The sequence below is a fragment of the Canis lupus genome, chromosome 13 (genome assembly GCF_011100685.1).
Source record: "Canis lupus familiaris isolate Mischka breed German Shepherd chromosome 13, alternate assembly UU_Cfam_GSD_1.0, whole genome shotgun sequence".
Classification (NCBI taxonomy): Eukaryota; Metazoa; Chordata; class Mammalia; order Carnivora; family Canidae; genus Canis; species Canis lupus.
In genome coordinates, this window is record NC_049234.1 from 18,224,259 (window position 1) to 18,247,979 (window position 23,721).

Here is a 23,721-nt window from a genome sequence, read left to right on the forward strand (position 1 = left end):
CGAAAAGCTTTACTTTATGGGATTGTTTCAATGAAGTTACCTCATGACTTTCAACCAAGATGGCAAGCCCAAGAGTAGAAGTCTTTAGTATAGTAGTTATTGTTGGAGGAGAAAACTTAATGACCTGAGAGGGAAATAGCACCATTAGCACGACACTGTAATGACAGAGCTGGATAAAAATGTAGGTTGCTCCATTACTGACCTTAGCTGAAAGAGAGCACATTTTCAGTATCATAGATGTGCAATGTAAAAACCACAAGAGCTGACAGCTCAGAGAAATTATTACCACTGAACTACAATGCCAATTTTAAACAAAATCTGCTTGGGATAATTTTAATTAAGTTGTAATAAATAGACATGCTTATTAAGATTTCAGGTTTATTCTTGTATGTGAGGCATTCATTCTATGATGGTGATACTGAGCTTCAGCCAAATAATGATTTAACACTGAGCTATTCGGCTTCGGGCCAAAATGCACGTTTGATAGGATAGGGACCAAATGTTTGTGCATCCTCCCAAATTCATATCTTGAAGCCCTAACCTCCAATGTGCTGGCATTTGGTAATGGGGGCCTTTGGGAGATACTTTTAGAGAAGATGAGGGCGGGGCTCCATTCGATTAATGTCCTTTTACAAAGAGGAAGAAAGAGCTCACTCCGCACCATGTGAGGCCACAGCCAGAAGGTTGCCCATCTGCAAGCCAGGTAAAAGGCACTTACCAGGAATCAATTAGCTGGCACTCTGACCTTGGGACTTGTCTGCCTCCAGAACTGTGAGAGGTCAAGTTTATTGTTTACACTACCTAGCCTATAGTATTTTGCTACAGCAACCTAAGCCAACTACGATGCTGTGTAGCTAAGGTTACCTGTGAAAGCAACACTTGAAAGCTATTTCTAATTCATAAAAAATTGGAAATAATGTTTTAGGTGTTGATTGGTACCCGGTGGTGTGATCTTCAGTTTTAATCAGAAATTCGTAACTATTTAAGGAGAAGCTGGTGCTTTCTATTTCCTTCAAGTCTGACTTCAAAAGAATAGGTTAGGGGATTCAAACGATGCTTATGAGGAGGACCCTGCAGAGAGCTACAGGTGGAGGTGAAGGAAACTTGCCATCTGAAATCTTGGCCAACCCAGGAGGGCAAGAGAGATCACTAGGTCCCAACACAGAGGTAGCAGAGCGTTTAAGTTTGGAATGCTTGCCATAGACTGCAAGACAGCTATTTTCCCTGGCTTAGGGACAATCTAGACTTTGTGAGGATGAATGATAGCATATTGGCTATGGAAGTATTCCTTGCTCACCTTATGTAGGATAGCTCACTTGCACTCAGTGTTCAGAAAAGTATTCCCCTGACATGGTCCACCATTATAGGAAGCAGCAAGATTTATCCTTCTGCTCATTTGTAGAGAGGCTAAAGATAATTAAACAACCACAAGGCAAAAGAGAGACTAGAGGCAAGAGACTTCTGTCTCGCATCAATTGATTCATTCATCAAAAATGTATTCTTTATTATGTGCTGGACACTATAGCAGGTAATCATGTTACAGCAGCAAACCAGACAGACAAGATCATGGCTTTAAAGGAGTTTCAATTTTATTGGAGACACAGAAGATAAACAGGAGGATTTCAGAAGGGAAGAAGTTCTATGAAGGACAAACCGTGAGGTCAGAATGTCCCCAGGGACTAATTCAGCTAGGGTGGTTGGTCTTCTCTAGAGAGGCACATTTGAGCTAGGGCCTAAATGACAAGGAATCAGCCAACCAATGATCAAGGGAGAAAACAGAAAGGATAGGGAATACCAATGCTCTCCAGACAAAGGACCTTGGTATATTCAAGAAACAAAGACAAGTATGTCTGGAGCTCAGACAACCAGAAGGGAGCCTGCTATGTAGTGAAGTTGAGAAGGCAAGCACAACCCAATGTCTTACGGTATTATCAATCATGATAAAGTACAAATCTAGATGCATTAAATGCTATGGAAAACTATTAAGGATGCCTAGCAGGTGAATGGCTTTCTCTGATTCAATATTGCTGTGTGGAGAAGGATCACAGGAGAACAAGAGGGAAGTGGAAGCCCATTAAGAGGCTATGTTGTGGTCCATGGGAGAAAAGATGGTGAAGTGAGGTGGAGAAGCAACATGAATGGATTTCAGAAGAGGTAGTTGGGGCAAATAAATGAACATGATAGGCTGATGAATATCCATCTCTCTAAAACAGAAGTGTCTGTCATTTGCATTTTGTTTCTTTTACACAGTGGAATTCCCTTTTTCCAATTATTACAAAATCTTTCTAAATGTATAATAGGGCAATTTTAAGTGATTTATTACTTATTACAATTATTTTTTCCCTTTCCCACTATAAACTTTTACCAACTTATATCCAAACTGTACATAAGTTGTGCTCATTTGCAGGTTTACAGAGAAAGTGTTTAAAATGATTTGAAGTACCCCTTCTACCTCCCACTTCTCTCCCCACAGTTCTCTATAATATTGGGTGTGCACCATCAGAAGCTGAGGTGTCTAGTGCCTCCCATCGGCTGAGGCACAGGCAAGGTGATGTGGCACAGTGAGGACATGCAGACATGCATACAAGCCACAGGTCCACCACTTATCTCAGTGAAATGCATCCACTTCCTCAAAGTCACATGGAGACAGCAACACCCCCTCCTGTGCCCCCATGCAGAGCCATTTACTATCTGGCTTTTTATTATAAAGATTGCAAACACCAGTTCTAAATGGTCACCTGAGTTCAAGTGTTTATAGTTCAATAGCAACTACAGTGTAGTTTACCAAGGAAAGCAGAGATTTACTTGAAAATCCTCCTAAACATGTATTTTGTAAAGAAGCTATTTTAGCATGTATATGTTTATAGAGAGTAAAACTGTATGTGCTCAGAGAAGATGTGTATTTGTTAATCTATAATGCCCCTCCCTAGGAACCGGCATCAGCCCTCTAGCTATGGGTGTAGGCAAAGGCCAAACTCTGCTTTCTTCTACCTCCCTCTGACATTCATCTTTCTCTTATTACTTGAATGTGTGGCTCTGCTTTGCCTGCTTCTTGAGTTCTTTACTCAGCTAGGTTGACCAAGGCTCTTAGATACTTCTAGGCTTTTCCAATCTCACTCATCAAAGACTAGTCATCTTCATCACAACTACAGAATAGGCTCACTGCTGTCATGAGTCCCACCTATGTTTGTCTCTTTCTCAGGTATGAGATGTACCTTTTTTTAATGCAGATGCACAGAATTCTGAAATATCTTAATTCTGACTGTTATGGACTAACTGCTTCCATGGTTAGATACTGATCTTCAGAAAGGAAAAGCATCTGGGCAGAGTGGCTACCAGACAAGCCCTCCCTAGAACTCAAATGCCCTTTTTGCTGTGTCAAAACTGTCAGTGGAACTAACTGGGTTCTGATCCATCTGCTGTTAGGGGTTCCATCTCCCCTAAACATCACCTTTCATTCTGCAGCTTCAAATGGTACACACCACTGACACACCACAATGGTCTTCATATACCAGAAAAGTAGCATTAACCAAATGGTTCCAAGAACTTTTTTCATATAAATTTGTCAGAATAGAGTAGAAAGCACTGGCCATGGATTAGAACCATGTTTCAGGCTAGACTGGGCCACTGTTTGGTCTCAAAATCTTTGAGAAGCCCAGAGTCTCAGTTCCCTTACCTATAAATTAGGTGGTCAGATGTTCCCCAACGGTTCGTTCCTTGTTGATCATACCATGAATCTATGGCTCACATACATCCTAATTATTACATTTTTTCAGAGCTCAACACTTCAGTAATAAATGCTTACCTCTTCAAATATGGGTTTGCTATAGCTTTTCCTGAGATCTTTCCAAGTGCCCAGTCTGTACTGGAGCCCTGGAACTCACACAGCATGAAGTCATTCTGGCTTGTCTCTCTTGTTCTGACCCTTCTGACAATTCTTAAAGTGTGTGCTCATTATGTTTCCCATGTGTTATGCCCCTTCATATCATTGGTGACATTATATTGGATTGGCAGCTTCTTTTGGAGATACGCTTGCTCCCCAAGCCAAGAGATACAGAGAGCCAAGAATTAGATCATTCTATCCCCAAATTGCCACAGACCTTCTCAGAGGCAGCTGAGCCATGTAATTTGATCAAGGTTAAGTACCAATCCACCCTTCACCTTTTAACCCAAGTCAAAATTCTTTTAGTTTTCTGTTTTAATCCCAGATGAATGCTTCCTGCTAGTAGTTACAAATGTCCACAAGCCGCCTCCAGTCAACTCTCATTTATCCGCCTGTGGCTTATCCAAAGCACCAGGCTTTCTCCTCCTCCTGCCTCTGGCACCAAGTTTCAGGCCAGTTCCTTTAACTCTGTGCCAAAGAAATACAAACTAAATCTAATATTAGCCTAATGAGAAAAGGCTATCCTGCTGCCAAAGATTCACATAATGCATCCCAAAGCCAAATGTAGGCAATTATTCACTGTTTTAGATGCTGGCATTGCTTCTCCCTTATATAAAACAGAGATCAAGATTTTCGGTGTTTCTCTCTGAGGAATATAGATGACATGTACTGTTTTTTAACCTCTTCTACTGCCTACTTGGCCAGATTCTCAATAGAACAGATTACATTTTCTTTTCAAATAAATAGGTCATTTGTACATTTAACATCAAGGGAATGAAAAACCCTGGGTTTAGAGTCATTTGACTTATATTTGAATGCTGACTTCCTTTAGTAGTTAGCCAGAAACTAAGTTTTGGCAAGTCATTTGAATACTGTTTTCTTAGCTACAAAATGAGGATATACATTTTATTAAAAAAAAAAAAAAAATACAGGGGCCCTGGGTGGCTCATTTAAGTGTCTGACTCTTGACTGCAGCTCAGGCCATGACCTCAGGGTCGTGAGATGGGGCCCCACATCGAGAGTGGAGCCTGCTTAGATTCTCTCTGCCCCTTCCCCTGCACGTGCTCTCTCCACACACACACACACACACACACACACACACTCGGCCTCTCAAACACAGACACAGACACACTCATACACACAATACTAGGCAGTCATGCATATACAAGGAACACTCAAAAAGCCACCAAGACTACTGATTATCACTGTGACTCACAACCTTAGAGGCTCTAGTGAACTACTATTGTTGACAAAAAAATACATCCATCATCATCATCCTAAGGACTTACTATAGGAAATCCTTATTTTATAGTATTAAGAGCACAGAATGGGAGTTTCCTCGTGAGCACCCAGAAAAATCAAGTCTAGAAGGCAGAAGTTTCTCATTTCCCAATGTTGTGTTTAGGCTATTGGTGAGGATACATCCCAGAATTCCAGTGCGGAAGGGCCAGGATACTGACTGCTGATAGGCGGATTCATTCCACAGCCAAAGTTCCCATGGAAACAGAAACCTTAATCATTGGAGCATTTGGGAACACCATTTTCAAAACAGACTCCTATTTCAACATTTCTTATGACTGATGCACATGTCCTCCAAGGCCCAAGGACAATAGAGAGGATGTTAGTACTACTTTTTCGTCTTACTCCTATAACCCAGAGAACTTTGGTAGCTTTCTGTAGGTCAGAGCCGTGATGTCTGACAGAATTTTCTAGGATGTTCTAAGTCTGTGCTATTCAGAATAGTAGCCCCTGGACACATGTGGCAACTGACCACTTGAAATCTGACTGGTAGGACCAAGGAAGTAAATCTACTATATTCAATTGCCATAAATTTAAATAACTACATATGCCCAGTGGCTACCATATTGGACAGTACAGGTAGAAAATAAATCCATGCTCCTCATCGTAGTATTCACATTCCATAAACTTGGCTCTAACCTACTATTTTAATCTGTTTCCAAAACATGAATCTTGACTCCAAGGAAACTGCTGCTGAGCACCCCTGAGGATGTCTGCTGCCAAACCTTGGCTCGAAGTTCTTTGACTTCATTGCTTCCATTCTTACTGCTGCATATTTGAGTTTTACCTGCACTTCATGACACTGGTTCGGTTCTGTTCCGCTGGTGCCTACTCCCCTGGATGCCCTGTCCCTACTTCTTGTGAAAATTGGTTAATAAACCTTGGGTGTGGGCCTGTCCAGGAAGGACCTCAGTCTCTCATAGGACTATTTCCTTGGAAGGTGCTCTGTGGAACTACACCTGGTCTGTAGGACTAGGAGTTGGTCTTGGGCCTCCATGACTACAATGGTAAAAAGAATAAAAATAAATCAATGGGAAAGAGGCCATACCCTCTCTGTGTTAAAAGGACCACCATGGCTCTCCTTTGTCACAATTGTACATACCCCTCTATGTGGAAGCAGACAAAAGCAGCCATGTACCTTTATAATTTCTGACTTCCCTAGAAGATGAAAATGCCATACTTATCTCTTGTCCTGTATCCAACTGTAAAACTAAGTTAATAGTTAACATAGGTTTGGGCTATTTTTTGGTTTTCTGAATTTTGTTTTTTATCTTAAAGTTATAACTATAGCTCTGGTATGCATGTGTACTCTCTCCTGAGTCCCAAGTGTTCAGAAGCATTTAGAATTTACATTGGTAAATATCTTTGGCAGATCCACATTTCAGTTGGGTCCATTTTTTTTTCCAACTAGACTCGATGCTGCCCAGTAATAAGGCTTAATTAAAAGTGCTATTGGTTCTCCACTGGTTTCTCTTTGGTCTGTAAGAGCTATGGGAATCTCCGGGCACAGACCACCTCTTTCTGGAAGTAGAGTTCTAGTCTTTTGAGGATTAGAGCCAAAGGCTCTAAAATTACATTCTAAGGGAAGAAAAAGAAAAAAAGAATTTTTCCAAGAATGGAGATTAGAGAGAGAGAAAGATATATATAATTTTTAGATTATGAAAGCAATACAAATTTCAGAGTCAAGATGGTGTATTGAAAGTTCATGCTATAATCTCCCCTTCCTCAGGCTCTAGAAACTTAAAGGTACTAGAAAGTACATTTTTAAGTTGATATAAAGTCAAACTTGAAATCACAGATGTCAGAAAACCACAGCAGTCACTATGCCTGCTGGGGATCTGGAACAGGTGATGTTCAAAACTCAACATGGCTGGACTCAAAGTGGCAAGGCCACAGGCATGATGGGGATGGGGAACCAGAACCAGGTGCCCTGTGTGAAGCCTGCAAACAGGAAAGTGCATATGGGATGCTGTGGGAGAGCCTTGATTTGCATAATCAGTAGCAAAGGGAAAGTCAAATGGAACTGTAACATAACTCTTGGTCAGAGCTGTTACATTCCAGAAAGTTCAAAAAGAGGCAAACACAAAAGCACCTCACAAAATGGTCTCCACAACTGAAGGCACATGAAGGCAAAAAGTCTCCAAGAAAACGCACCCCCTTGGTGAATAACTTACTAGCAACAATGGGAAGCCCTGGGAGGAAATACAGCACCTTTTAAGGCCCAATATCGACTCAAACAGCAAAAGTCACAGTTGAGCTACTCAAGTTAATAGGGCAATCTGAAAAAGGATTTGAAGTCAATACACGTAAAAACAAACAAAAAGACAGACAACCAAAAACCTCAAAACAAAAGTGAACATTTTCCCCATAATCTCAACTCCAGATTTGAAACACTGTTCAAATTGTGGATTAACTTTTCCAGACTCAGTGATACTTCTATACAAAAAAAGACCTTTTTACATAAATGAGAACATGCTATATACACTGTGCCCTTCTCCCCTCTCTCGCTTTAAAATATCATCACACTAATGTTCCCACTAAAATACTGCTAGATATTGAATGTCTGTTCTGCTAGTTGACCTCTAATGTGATAGAGGTGGAGCCTTTCATAGGTCATGAGGCTGGAGCCCTCATGAATGGAATCCATGCTCTAAAGGAGACTCTAGAGAGCACCCTTGTCCCTTTACACCATGTAACACAGCGACATGATGGCCATTTAAGAAAGGGAGACAGTCCCTCATCAGATACTGAATCTGGTAGCACTTTGATCTTGAACTTCCCAGACTCCAGAACTGTGAGAAATAAATCTCTATAGTTTAGGGGTGCCTGAGTGGCTCAGTCAGTTAAGTGTCTGCCTTTGGCTCAGGTCATGATCCCAGGGTCCTTGAATCAAGCCCCACATCCCATGGGCTCCATGCTCAGTGGGGAGCCTGCTTCTTCCTCTTCCTCTAACTGCTCCCCCTGCTTACACATGCACTCTCTCTCAAATAAATAAAGCAAAATCTTTCAAAAAATAAAAAAAAAAATTCTACTGTTTATAAGCCACCTAGCCTTTTTGTTATAAGAACTTGAACAGACTAAGATAAATACATAGGTCTCTTTTACCTTATAAAGGGAGGATTCTATTTCATTGCATGGACAGACATAGTTCCTCTAGCCAGCAACCCAGGAGTGGACATTTGGGCTCTTCCCAACATTTTCATACTATAAACCATGCCAGAGTGACCACCATCCTCCAGTCATTTTTACATATCTGGATGATTATTTCTTTAGACAAGTTCCTAGAGAGGGGAATTCTTGAAAAAAAAAAAAAAATCACACATATTTAAAATTTCAATAACTATCATACTGTCCTCCAGAAAAAGTGTACCAATTTATACAACTAAGTAGCTTTAAATGCACACATTTCTAGCCAGAGGTTTTTGAGGGTTTTGTTTAAGTTTAGAGTAGGTCAAATTACCCGAGATTCAATTATTTGTCCAAGAAAGAAAGAAAACCCACAACTCCAATAACCCTCTCAAGGCAACCGAAACATTGAAATGTGTTTGTACATGACCCCAAACAAGTTCACATTGTGGCACAGAAGGTTCAGTGCAGGTAACACTGCAGGTCTGCAGCAATCACACTTATTTTTAATTCCATCCCCTACCCCCACCCCCTGCAGCAACCACCGCTGTCATCGGGTCCTCCATGAAAAAAATAAAAACTTTTTCCAAGCTTTACTAAAGCCTCTGGTCATTCATTCCTAAATAAATATGAAAATAATCTCCTTAACCCCTTTTCACTGTAGATAAGCTGGATAATTCAAATGAATCTGGTCTCTAATATGTGGTCCAGTCTACTTCTGAAGGCCCATTATGGACTACTACATTCTCAATGAAGTACGTCTTTAGCAAAGCAAACAAAGTGATCTAGAGGAGAAGGCAATTGCTAACAACGTGAGATTCAGGAATTAATACAGTAGCACATATTCCAAATAATTCACAAGTTATCACATCATGTCAGATTCAAATAAAACTTTATATTACCGATGTGTTTTCAAATAAGAGATAATCTGGAAATGTTTAACGTTGAATTAAAATCAGACAAGTAATAGTTTTTCTTTACCCTAACTTTTAATATGTTAAGCATCCTTTTGAAAAGATCCTAGTCAAGGTATTTATCTTCCTAAAGATCCTTAATACTTTTATTCCCCCTTGTCTTTCAAGATGCCTGTGTAGCATCAGAGATTGAGGAGGTTTAAATATAACAGGATATAGCAGGGCTCACTTTATTTCCAACTCTGCTCACAAACCAAACTTCAACCATCAACTGATTACCTATGAGATGCAATTTCTCTCCACTAAAATGCTTAGTGCAAAATATCTGCAATATCCTTGCAACTCATTTCCCATGCTTTATAACATACACAAGCATGTACTTCATGTCACTAGTTTTAATTATGCACACTAAAGAAGGGAAGCAACAATGGTAATTATTCAAAATTGTGGGTAAAAAACAATCATATTTGATTTTGGAAGACATTTGGAGCAGGGAGGGAGTTGGTTATTGTAGGACAACAAAGTCACCTGTCTACTTCAAGCTTTTCTTGGGCGATCGTAATCCTTGCTTTCCAAGGCACACACAGATTCACTCCTACAGACATTTGAAAGGAAAATCCTTTGCAGAGAATGCACAAGGGAGAAACCAAATACCATATAAAGACAAGTTCCTTCAATTTCCAAGGGGCCAGCTAATATGAACGTCTTCAACTGTGCCCCAAACATGAGCATCTTCACTGATTTCAGATAAAAATCCATCTATTGCCAGTTCCATTGTGGAAAACTCTAGAACAGGTTGTCCTTGCTAAAGAATCATCTCCCCCACCCAGTCCCTTCTTACTGGAGTGTTATATGCCTACAACTAAGACTTAAAAGAACTAAGTATCTTAAAACAAAAAAAATGGTTAGATCTTTCATTAATTAGAGTCCTGTTTATGTCATCTACCTCACAGAATTGTTACAGGGACACAACAGGCCAATACATTGAGAGTCTTTGAAACCATACCTGGAATACATGCATATATTTAATAAAACATCATTAATTAAGTGTGCTTGTCAGCAAAAGTCCTTCATACACATGGCACTGGCCCTTTTTACAAAATCCTGCCAATGAATGGTATTATTTTATCTGTTCACCTCATTGGTGGAGGTAATTTTTATGATCTCTACAGAAGAGGAATGTGAGGCCTGGATAGTCACATGACATGCCTCATATCATAAAATGATAAATCTGAGCTTGGCAAACAAATCTTTCACCTTTGAGTCCAACGCATCCTTCTTGATAGGCCATTCTATACCACGCTCAGCCTCATGACATGACATGACATGGCCCCCAAACGTGTTTTAGTTTCACTCCAAAGCAGATGCAGTCAACATCGTTTGTTATTGCTTAGAACCAAGCAGCAGTGTTTATTTAACTGAAGATACAACAGTGAGTAGTGAAAAAGTGCCATCAGTTCTCTGTGGCTGGGCCATAAAATATCAAAACTTTACCTTTGGAATCTCCCTAATTTAGTGGATCATTACCTACCTTAGCCGTCTCAGCTTCTGTTGGCAATCGCTTGGGGGTTCCTTTTTGGTCAAGCACCTTCTGAAAATTTTTGTTTTTAATGGACTGAGATTCAACACCTTCCCCTTCAATTTGCAGTTTAATGCCTTCAGCCCGGGCAGAGTGATCAATACCCCGCGGATTCAAGCCACAGTGGAGAGCTAGAAGAGAGTAAAAAAATTCAACTCCATACAAGTCCCACAAAGAAGGTGTCCATGACGGAGTATTTCATCCGGCCTACGTGGGAAGAAACAAGGCAGCAGCAAATTTAGAAGTGGTGGAATAACATGGGAACTAATCTGGGGAGCAGGGAACATGGCATGGAGGGAACCCTGAGCTCTCAAGTCAGAACAACTCAAGTACAAACCCAGATACCATCATTTCCAAGTTGTTTGACCTTGAACAAGTTACTAATTCCCACAGGACAGATGAGAATACCAAATCAGGCAACTTTGTTACAGCCTCCCACACAAGCACAACTAGTTCAACCCCTGCAGCTTAGCTTCTTGTCTCTGCCTCCATCTGGAAGAGCACTCCTTCCCTCCCCCTTTGAATCGCTTCAAGCATTTGCTCAAGTGCACCCTCTTGCATTCACTGTACAACTATTTGCTGAGCACTTACTATGTGCCGTCCCTGGGTTAGATCCTAAAAACATGTTTTTATGTATGACAGATGTTCCCTTCAAAGATCTCATGGTCCAATAGAAGAGGCCGATAAAAGACAAAAGAACAAGTGATTTTGAAACCATTATTATTATTGTTACATTAAAGAGAAGGAAAGACCCAAGTGGAGGGCTCCTGGGAGTCTAGCCTAGTGGCTTCCGACTTTTCCTGTCTTACTTCTCCACATTCTCAGACATGGATACCTCCCCAAATAAAATCTACAGCCCATTTCTGAACATATTTATTCATTCAACAAATACTTACTGAGCCCCTCCAATGTACCCAGTATTATCAACAAAATAGCAGTGAATGTTATGGGACCCATATATTTCCCCTTAGATGACGTCCATGAACCACCAGGGGTGTGTAGACTGGGTGTGTATCTTCATGCACATACAACATATGTGTGTTTGTGTGTTGAAGTTTCTGGTAGTAAATTATTTCACCTCCCTGGGACCTCACCCCTTCAAGATTAAACTCATTACCCCCTTCCCTTTAGCCTCAGAGGACTCAAGGCCAGAACCTTCCCTCCTCCCACCCCACTTGGGTCTCTACTTCACTGATAACCTTTTACTCAATATCTTCACTATCCCCCCTTTCTCGGCATTCTTCCCTTTTAGCCAACTGCTGCAGGTCTATAATTCTTCCCTCAACTCATCACCCCCATTCAGGTCAGGATTACTTCCTCCTACCTGGCTTCTGAGAGAGTCTGTGACACCTGAGAGACGAGGGCAGGCTTCCCAGAAGTGAGGCAGGGGTTGCCTCCCTGCTCGCCATGCTCTCCTTAACAGGAACCATCCACTCCCACACTCCAACAATCAATCTGTCGGTGACATCCAAATTTTAACTGCAGCCCGGATAGACCCGTTAGGAGCTTCAGACGTAGGCGGAACCTGGAACTCAATATCCCAATTCCAGTGTATCGCCGATACATCAAATTTAACGTGTTCAAAACCAATTCTTGGTTTTCTTTGGTTCAAAAACCAAAAATGCCTTTTCCAGTCCTCTCCAGTAACACAGGCACTGAAGAGTCATCCTTGGCAAGGCTCTCCCCACGATTCACTACGTCCCTTCCATCTATCGCCAGGTCCAGCAAGCTCTACACCCACAGTGCTGCTCCAATCCATCCTCATGGCTCCATCTGCACTGCCATCACCCTGGTCTGAGCCACCCACGTCTCTCATCCGTACTGCTGACTGGCCCAACTGCTCTTCCTTGCTGTAGCTCCCAAACTCCATTAAAAAAAAAAAAAAAAAAAAAAAAGTACAGGTCAGATCGTGAGATGCTTCAGCTTAGAACTTTCTAATGGCTTCATTTTATACTTACATCGTTCAAAAAGCTTTAGCATGTCCAACAAGGCCCTGCATTATCTGTCCCCTTTCTACCTATCCAATTTCATCACCCACGTTATCCCTCATTCACTCTGACCACACACTTCCTCTTCACACTTCCTACTACTTGAACGCATTGAGTTCTTTCACACTTTCTGGATTTTGTATGTCATGTTTCTTTGCCTAAAATGTTCTCCCCATTCCTCACCTAACTCCTACTCCTTTGTCAGGTTTTGGCTTAAAGAACACTCCTTCAGATATGCCTTCCCTTAATCCCCTTCCTCATCCCCATGCCCCCACCATGTTAGATCATGGTGCCTGAAACCATAAGTGTTCAGATACTGAATAATCTTTAATTATACAAAGCTGGAAAAAAAATTATACAAAGCTGGGCATGTGGCCTTATTTATATCCTTTAATATGAAAATTATCTGTGAATTTCTCTTCTAGCTCTAAGCTTCCTAGAGCCAAGAACCAGCCTATTTCATGGTGCACAGTAGACATTCAGCATGTATTAGATCATATGTCCTTCCTTAGGCTTTGTTCTGGATTTCAAATGATCTTCATAAAAACTTGGTGAGACTGAATTACATTCACTTCACAGATAAAGGAGAGGAGACTCAAGGTGTACAGTCACTAGAAGTGATGCAAGTGTCTACTGAAGGTCAAAAAAAAAATCAATCATGTAGGATGCAGATGACTGTTTCAGATGAGCAAAACCAATCTAGATTAAATAGTAAGGAAAATTATTAGCTTTCAGAACAAGAAGTCCAGTAACAATAAAAGTTCAGAGTTTGTGGATTTGCCAGCTCAACAGGGTCATTGAGGATTCCGATTTTATTTTTTCTTCATCTCTCCATTCTGCTATTCAGAACATCACCTATGTCCTCAGCCTGGGTCCTCTCGTGGCACCTACAGTTACAAGCTTTTGGTTCTCATCTAGCAATATTGTTCTCTTTCCCCTAATCCTCCTCCAAGCTTTTATTTTTTCCTCATCAGTCCAAAGTGAATCACACACTCATTAATAAACTAAAATGCTGGCAGTGGAGATAGGGTTACCCTTAGACCCTGCGACCCTTCACTAAAGTCAATTCCTCAAACCATATTGCTGTTATTCGAGAAGGCGGGGGAAGAATAGATGCTGGAGAACCAATCACAATGCCCAATTCACAAAGTGGGAGAAAGAATTTAGTAGCCAAATCTGTAAGAGCAGGAGGTTAATTACTGTTAATACAAATCAGCTTCTCCATCTCCAAAGAATGGCCTATTTGCAATGAATATTCAATATGTTAAAAATCATGATTTAAAAAAAAGGTCTGTTTGTGAAGGGAGATGAAAAATTAACATGGGATAGATTTGGACATTAGAAGATCAATGTACAGCTTTGATCTTTTTCTTCAGTATGATCCCTGGCTGCTTCTTGCCTTGCAATTCACAGCCTACGAATGCCACTGATTTGCTGGTAGCTGCCAGTACCTTCTGTTCTCCTTCCCCACCAAATCAGACGCTCACACTTCCTTCACCTTTGCTCATGCTGGTCCCTCCTCCTAGAAAGAGGTTCTACACCACCCCAGTCTTACTTGCTGCTTTGGAAGGATAGGTCCACACAACCCCCCCCCCCCAACCCCCCCAGGAGTTTCTGGATACCAGAGCCAGAACCATTTGGCTATGCTTCTTCCATGCACATAGTACCCTGGTGCTTCATCTCCCTCGTTGTACTGAGGTGGTCTAGCTCATTGATCTGTACACCTCTCCTTCCACAACTACAAGTCCCTCAAGGCAGGCCCCACTGTTTGGTCACCTCCATGACCCCTACTCTCCAGTCTAGAACCTGGAAGGTCAGTAGGCATTTAAGAAACATTTGTTCAGCTGCTGAGTGAACCAGCTATCTCTTCTCTTTATACAACCATGCCTTAAATCAAAGGGAAACTTCTCTCTGCTAGTAAATATCTAGTGTTTAAAATGTAAGGTAACTATAACATAAGGCAGAGTACAATGTTTTTGACTTTCTACACACGTAGCCATCTTCCTCACACAAATATTTTAATCCTCCATAGCTGTTCCCTCCTCGCCTGCAAACCCAGTAGTTGATTTAGGTTTTCGTGCTTGGGTTTATTTATTTAAAACCGTTTCTGACAGGCTTTGCTTTGTTTTCCCTGAAATTTCATGTCCCTAATATTTACAAATCAAGCAACATTCCAATGGCCTCTTTACAAGCTGTGACCTCCATTTCTTTGTTCATCATGTAAAAGGTGCCCTGTTTGAGTTCTCTTTTCTGTCCTCATTGCTGCCCTTTCTTGTTTTCACTCAAGTTATTTACTCAATTTAATGGGCTCAGCAGCGCACAGGTCAGCTAGGAGACCCTCTTCGTGCATCCCTGGTCTTCCTGACCCCACTGTGCTTTCTTGATTTCTAGTTACTGAATGGGCCCTGCAAGCTGTGGGTGTGTGGTCTTTCCTTCAAGGACTTCCTTAATCATTTTCATGTTAGAATTGCTAATACTAAGTCTTCAAAAAAAAAAAAAAAAATCAAGAATTAAAAACCAAAATAGATTTCATAAAATTCCTTTTAAAAAGTTAATAGGGACTTTTTTTTTTTTTGACTGCAAATGCAGAAGCTTTCAGATTGTTCCGAGATGCCAGAGCAAAGCTACCATCTCTTTTTCACATGTATGAACCCATTCCCTTGTGCTCTGCTACTGGGAATGTAAAATGGCACAGCTGCTGTCGCACTGTATGGTGATTTCTTAAAAAAAAATTAAACATTGAATTACCATCTGACTGACTCAACCAAAGAATTGAAAGTAGGGACTTGAACAGGTATTTGTACATCCATGTTCACAGAATCATTATTCACAATAGGCAGCAGGTGGAAACAACCCCAATGTCCACTGATGAATGGATAAATGAAATGTGGTACATAAAACAGAACATTCAGTCCTAAGAAGAAATGAAATTCTGATAGAGGCTATAACAGGGATGAACCTTGGAGACATTATGCTAAGTGAAATAAGCTGGTCACAAGAGGACAAATATTGCATGATTCCACTTTTACAAGGTACTTAGAGTAGTCAAATTCACAGAGACCAAGTACAACACTGGCTACCAGGGGCTGGGGAGTTACTGCTTAGTACAGTTTCTGTTTGGGGTGAAAAAGTCCTGGAGATGGGTGGTGGCAATAGTTGTACAATAATGTGAATATACCTAATGCTACTAAATCATATGCTTCAAGAATGTTAAAATGATAAGTTTTATGTTCTGTGTAACCTATAATAAACAAAATTCAAAAACAAAAACAACCCACTCCCTCTCATTTCATTCCCTGTACCACCTCCATACGTGGAAAGAGAAGTTCCAAGGACATTCTATTCAAAAGTTTTGAGTTTTTTCCCCAATAAGCTCACTGATTTTTCAACTAGAACATGTTTTCGTAAAAAAATATGAAGAGCTCAATCATATCATATTACTTTAGCATTTTCCTGGAAAGGGCATATTTTCCAAAAAAGGGGCCCCAGTGTGACTGGCAGAAGAGGTGCTTCATTGCTGGAAGTGAGCCTGGATCCTCCTGGACCTGACCTTGGAGAGATCCCATTCCCATGTGACTGAGCTCACAGTAATAGACTAGGAGGAAGTGCCAGGCATTTTGTCTCAAGATGAGAACCAAGGGATAAGCTGGCAGTGCATTCCATTTGCAAGAACAAGTGCATCCCACTTGCCAAGAAGTCATCCAGCTTCTAGCTCTTCTAATCCTCACCCACACCACACTCTCCCTGCAATGAAACAAGAGACTGAGCCTCATTCAGGCTGAAAGCTCCTTTATTTGGGGGCTTTGCTGTCAACAGAGATGCTTTGCAAACACACCTGAGGTCTACTAGGTTGCTCCATATCCTGCACCAAGAGTTTCTACTATCACACAGAAATTGCTTACAGCTGAGAGGTTTTTTGTGCTTCTCTAATTTGACAGAATTGATCTTTTTACATAATATACTCTTTCCTTATTTTCATGGATGACCCTTCAGGAAATATGAAATCACCTATTCTTTCCATCGTGAAGCATTAACTGATTTTGCACCTGTCAGATTCTCTCTATGCAATGTGGACAATTCACATTTTTTTCTTTTTTTTCCTATTTATCTTCTCTCTCTCCCTCTCCCCTTCATCTCTTCTTCCACCCACCCAATGTCTGTATACACCATGCACTGCAAAAATTAACATGTCTGCCTAGTCTGTGACTGGGAATCCCTTGAAGCAAGGGACTTCTCATTAAAGCTTTACAAACCGAGTGCCTAGCCAAGTGACTACACTACTCTAAGTGCTCAATCATTGTTTATAGAATAAGCAGAAATATGGTGGAAAGATACCAATTCAATCCTACTCACTGCCATTCCCTTAAGAGAACTTACAGCCTTTACTTTTCAGAAAAGCAAATAAAACTTGCTAATTGTAGAATTCAAAAATATGTTTTAAGTCACAGAACCAGAGTTGTTCTGAAATGGATTTACTTTACTGCCTTCTGCAAAAACCATCTTACTCATCTGTGTGCCTATAGAAACTAAACAGCTGTACATATCTGGCACCCAATAAATGCCGCTAAATACATGACCTTAGAATGTACTTCAATCTCATTATCTATTGAAATGGAGATCGATTGTTTATAATTTTATGTATATATCTTGCTTCTAGCTAAGGCTCCTGGAAAACACAATCCTTATTTCATCTGTCTTATACAATATACATAGCAGATATTCTCTAATCATCTAATTAATGGAAGTATCTTATCATACTCTAAAGTTAAATTCAGCAGAGCATTACCCTCTAGAAGTAATCTGGGCATCACAAGAGACCTTTCTCTTTAACAGACCCTTCCCAAGGTTTTCCTCCTTGCCACTTCCTACAATATGCCCACAAAGTCATTCAATTTCCCAGCCTCCCTTGCAGCTACATCTGGCTGTGAACATATTCCTGCCAATGGGACCTATGCAGAAGGTTGATATGTAAAGATGCAGTTCCATAACTGTTGGAAAAGAGTAGAATTTTTTTTTTTTTTTTTGAGAGAGAGAGGAACAGAGAAAGAGAGGGAGAGAACACAAGTCGGGGGAGGGAGAAAGGACAAGAAGAAGCAGACTCCCCTCTGAGCAAGGAACCTGATGTGGGGCTCGATCTCAGGACCCTTAGATCAACCTAAGCTGAAGGCAGATGCTTAACCAACTGAGCCACCCAGATGCCCCCAAGAGAATGGATTTTGATATTACCCTTTTCACCACTTTGCTGCCTTGAATACAGTGGTGATATCCAGAGCTGCTATAGAACATAAGGCTATAAACATGAAAGCCAAGAGGCTAATAGTCACATTGGCTCTATCATCACTGAGCTACTCAAACTGGATTCTTATCTACCTACCTCTGGACTTGATGCTACATGAGAAAAGTAATCCTTTACTTATGATGCTGTTGAGTCATGTCTTCTGTGACTTAAGACGAACCATTCTAAACTGACACGATTCCACTTTAGCAATATGTAATTACTTAGCTCTTCCTTAAGGATAAAAAAGAAAACCAAAATCCTAGCAAAATATTCTGCTCTGGGTTTTATCATTCTCATTATGACTTGGAAAGCTGAATAAGTATAGTAATGCCCTAGCAAGAAAGCTGTATGTTACAAATACATGTTACCAAGAGAAAAGTTATCATAGATAGAATCAACCTAGATGATATGGTAAAGACCGGATGGCAAAACTCTTACTCATGGAGAAGATTCTGGTGCCCAGAAAAGTGCCTAGATCATGCATAAAAACTTATGCATGAACAAATAAGAATGTGTCCATGGGTGCCTTATCACAATTTTTTTAACATGAAAATATATCAAGTGTACCAGAAACGTAGGTCTCAGAAACACAAGCTTGGATTAAGCTAATGGGCAGGGCACAACATTTCTTTGGGCAAAGAAGCCTGTCTAGCAGACCTCTACTAAGGCAGGGTCAGCCAACTATGGCTCATGGGACAAATCCAGCCCATTGTCCGTTTATGTATGGCATAAATAGTTTTATATTTTTAAATGGTTGGAAGGGAAAAAACTAAAGAGGATATTTTGTGATCTATGAAAATTATATGAAATCCACGTATCAATGTTCATCAGTCTTATTGGAGCACAGCCATGATTACATACAGGTTTTCTACAGCCACAATTTTGCTACAATGGGAGAAGTGAGCAGTTGTGATATACTGTAAACTGCAAAAACTAAATACTTACCAGCTGATTCTTTACAAAAAAAGTTTGCTGAGACCCGTTCTAGGGTAGAGTATATCCATGTCCTGGAAGACTCTAGGATCTGAGAACTCTAGACCCCCACCCTGCCCCCACCATAACAAACAGGAAAAATGTAGGAGTCTTCGAGGGACTCACCTTCTACTTATCTATACTCCCCTACTCCCAAGCAATTTAAATAAACTCAATTATATTTGATTTTATCACTGGGTCAGGCTAGGAGACTGAATATGACTTCCAGACGTCTCCTTTGTCAGCTAAATGTGATTTCATGTAGATGTGTGTGTGTGTGTGTGTGTGTGTGTGTGTGTGTGTGTGTAAAATTATATAATACTGAAGCTTAATACTTCTAAATACAGGTTGGAGTCCTTTCCTATCAGAGAATGGGGTAAAATACAAATTAGAGGCATTAAAAGAGGACATGTCCATTCTCAAACAAGTCTATAACTGACCACTAATATACAGCTCCTCACCTGTTACTAAGAGGGGGCTGGAGAGACAGGCACTCTACTGATGAGAAGAAAGGGGAGCAGATACCATGAGACATGAAGGGATGAACCTGCCAAATACTCTTATTGTCCTCAGAAATCTTCCCAGTGGGAGCTTTGGTAGCTACTGTGTGGCCACTGAAGCTGGGACTGGATGACCATCTATCCCAGCCAGATATTCAGACCACAAACAGATGTATCAGGACATTGCCTCCTCTGAGCCCCATCAAGCACCCTTACCCTGGCTCATTCATCTGGAGATGATTTCACCTTTGTAAAAGAGTTTGCTATAAGGAATCTCACTCCCCAAAGACTACTCTGAAGGGTGATAACCACGTTCACCCTTTGTACTCATGATACATGGACTAGACAATCTAAATACAGTAGAAATTAATGCTTAACATAGGTCATCATGAGAATGCGAAAAGGCATTGGACAAGCTCTAAGGCACAAACTTTAACTCCTCTCTTTCAAGAGGAGAATACAACCACAGATACAGTGAGAGGTTCTATGAAGCTTTAGACAGAGGATTCAGTTATCAGAGAAACAGGTTGTCTACACTGGTGACTCAAACATTTTTAACTATGAGACTGTAAGAAACAGATTTTATACTGTGAACCCATAACCAAACACATCTATGTAAATACGTGAACCAAGTTTCATGAAAATATTTTTCTTTATTGTATGTAATCTACTCTGATGTTTCCTTAGGCCTTTATTCTTTTTTTAAGATTTTATTTATTTATTCATGAGACACACAGAGAAAGAGAGGCAGAGACACAGGCAGAGAGCAAAGCAAGCTCCATGCAGGAAGCCTGACGTGGGACTCGACTCTGGGTCTCCAGGATCATGCCCTGGGCTGAAGGCAGCGTTAAACCGCTGAGCCACCTGGGCTGCCCAGGCCTTTATTCTTTTAAATAAAGTAGTGCCTCTTAGAGATTTCTAAAAGACAAAATAGACATAATTCTCTCAATTTGTCCCACTAAGGAAAAATAAAAATTCTGGATGTTACAGAACACAAACTTAAGACAGCTTTGAAAGGCAGGGAGAAGGCAGGCATTGAGGATCCTGAAAACTCAAGGAAAGACATGATAGTTTGTTCCTTGGGTTTTGTTTTCATTTACATTCCAGACTTGGAACTGAAGAAGTCTATAACCTAGAAACCCCAAAGGACACAAGTGCATGCACATGCACACACACACACACACACACACGACAAAAGCCTGCTTTCTTTAGCCAGAAGACCACATCAGGTACAGCCTTGAAAGACAAACTTAACAATAACTGCTCTACTCAAACATTACAGAAAAAAAAATGTAACCCAACCATCCACACCAACAAAGGTTCGGTGAGAATTTAGACTTCTACCCTCACTGAGCCATACTAAGGTATTCCAAAACCTCCAAGAGAGTGGATCATAGAAAGCCACATAGGGGGCCCAGAGTTTCATATCTGTCAACAATTATCAAGGCCACCTCCTCATCCCTGAAAGATCAGTCAAGCCGCTGTGAGAAGGCTGGACTTCCACCTCCACCATGCAATGAGGCAGCCCCTCCTTTCTGAAATGGTGTCAGAGGAAGCCTGGTGGAAAGAGGACTTTTCAACACTACCCAGTGATATTAAGGAGGCCCCAACTCCCAGTAACATTTTTTTTTTTAAGATTTTATTTATTTATTCATGAGAGAGAGAGAGAGAGAGAGAGAGAGAGAGGGAGAGAGGCAGGCAGAGGGAGGAGCAGGCTCCATGCAGGGAGCCCAACGTGGGACGGGATCCCAGGTCTCCAGGATCACGCCCTGGACCGAAGGACAGCGCTAAACCGCTAAGCCACCCGGGCTGCCCTAAAGTGGTTTTAAAGCCAGCTAAAACAGATAGTTTAAATATGATTGAGTCTCATACAATGAAAATGTCCAAATTTTGATTGGGGGGGAAAAAAAAAAAACACTCATAACCAAGAACCAGGAAGACAATCAGCAGATGCTAACACCAAGAGGACAGAAATATCAGATATGACAAAGATCTGAAAGCAGCCATGATAAAAATCTTCAATGAGCCATTATACCTGTCACATGAGAAAATAGAAAGCTTCAACCAAGAAGAGTTGCAAAGAAATAGAAGACATAAAGAACCAGCAAATGGTAATGTTAGAACTAAAAAATGTAATAACCAAAATGAAAAACTCAATGGATGAGTTCAACAGCCAAAAGAAAGATTTCATTGCAAAAAGTAGAAGGAATTTTCTGATAAGTGGAAATGTTCTGTATCTTGTTTTGGTTACATAACACAAGAATCGAAACTCAAAACTCGACACTTATTATTTAATATACAATAGCAAGCATGTATCTTAAGAATGTAACAGAATACCAACATTAGATATGCTTTTAGATGGACAAAGGAATTTTTTTTAAAATTTTATTTATTTATGATAGGCATACAGTGAGAGAGAGAGAGGCAGAGACACAGGCAGAGGGAGAAGCAGGCTCCATGCACCGGAAGCCCGACGTGGGATTCGATCCCGGATCTCCAGGATCGCGCCCTGGGCCAAAGGCAGGCGCCAAACCGCTGCGCCACCCAGGGGTCCTGTTTTCATTCATATCCCTCTCTCCCACCCAACACAACTACCCATTAAGTTCAAGTTCTACTTTCTTGCTATATGCTGACAAGTTGAAATAACCTATACAATACCTGACATCGACCAAGTGTTCAATGAGCATCAATCTCTATTTTTATCTTACTGCCATCCTCCATCACAATGGAGGAATATTTGGCATTAACATTTTTAACAACCGTGAAGTCAACAAAATGATAGTAATGTAACTTTACAGGAAAAACATAGTATAAACTTTAAAAGCGACAATCCTGAATAAAAAGGCAAACTTAAGTGAAATGGAAGGGGGCGGGGATCAGAAAGCAAAGAATAGCCTTTCAAATATACAAACCACCTTGGTGAGAGAATTGAGGAATGAGGTTATGAATAAAGATAAAAGCCAATACCTGCAGCTTCTAACACACTTTCTACTGGTGAGCTTATAGCATTCCCTGTCAAATAATAGTAATGGAAAAAAGTGACTAATCGTCTAGGAAGTTTTGACATATTACAATCTGGTATTTCAGGAGAGGAGGAGGTAGGGATAGTACAGAGAACATATATGGAGGACTTTTCATCCCATATCACTAAGGTATGGGATGCTTTCACCGGTCTCTGGTCAGTACATCCATCGCTGTCGGTCAGTAACTGTCTAACCATGTATGATGCCTTAACATGTGGAACGTATGCTGTGGGGGCCGTCATAACCTCTAAGCTTCCATGTAGTATGAACATGTGCAGGTACCTACCCCCATCCACAATCCCATAGGCCCAGGCAAGTGTGTGAAATGTGCTGTAGCTGCTCCCCAGCTTGCCAGGGCCTAGCCAGCCCCCTCTCCCAGCCAGGGCTGTGGGGATGGCTCCAGGGGCTGGTGAAAGCCAAATTGTCAAAATTGAAGTTGCCTCCATTCCCATCTGGGAGGCCAGGTGTCTTCACACATCTGCCTTCTTCATCCTATATGGGTGGGCCTAGAGTCTCGTGCCTGGCCTGGCAGCAGTATTTATCATCTCCCTATGTGCTATACACTCTGGGCCCACTGGCCTGCCATGTGGAAGGTACCACCCAGGCTTGGTACCACCATCCTTGGCAGGCACTCCCAGACCCAAGGACAACTGTGGGGTCAGTATGCACAGGCAGAGCCCTCTCCTGTGTTTCCCCTCCCAGGCCCTAGCCTGGGATGCTCAGGAGCCAGAGCCTGACCCTTAAGAGTGGGAGATGGGGGAAGGGATGGGGGGGGGCGGGGGAGTGCTAATCAACTTGGTTAAGGACACCATGAAAATGGAAAAAAAGAGGAATGAAAACAAGGACTCTTAGAATGCATACAACATTGTTCTCACCATACCATGATACTCGGGAATAAGCTACTTTTAACCACCTCTACATCTTTTTACCAACTATTGCTTAGTTGGTAAAACCTTAGCTTTGGAGTTGAATGAATCTGGCTCTACCACTCTTTAGCTGTGTGACCTTGGACAAATTAGGTTTATCTTTAGGTTAAGTTTATCTCACTGAGAAAATTGGAATAATCCTAATTTCTTTATGTTTTAGAATAATTAAGTGAAATGTATTTAAAGTACTCAATGTGGGGCACCTGGATGGCTCAGTTGGTTAAGTGTCTGCC

General features: G+C 41.1%; 1 protein-coding gene across 8 annotated transcripts in view; it reads right to left on the reverse strand.

Moving 5' to 3' along the window:
- The window catches only part of SAMD12 (sterile alpha motif domain containing 12), a 377,648-nt gene that overhangs the window by 327,231 nt on the left and 26,696 nt on the right, over positions 1-23,721 (reverse strand). For all 8 annotated transcript variants that reach the window (XR_005368575.1, XR_005368578.1, XR_005368574.1 and 5 more), the window contains exon 2: positions 10,754-10,932. Coding sequence is in view for 3 of the 8 variants with exons in the window: in XM_038555387.1 (XP_038411315.1) it covers positions 10,754-10,932 (179 nt within the window). In the remaining 5 variants the exon portion in view is untranslated. The remainder of the gene's footprint in view (positions 1-10,753; positions 10,933-23,721) is intronic.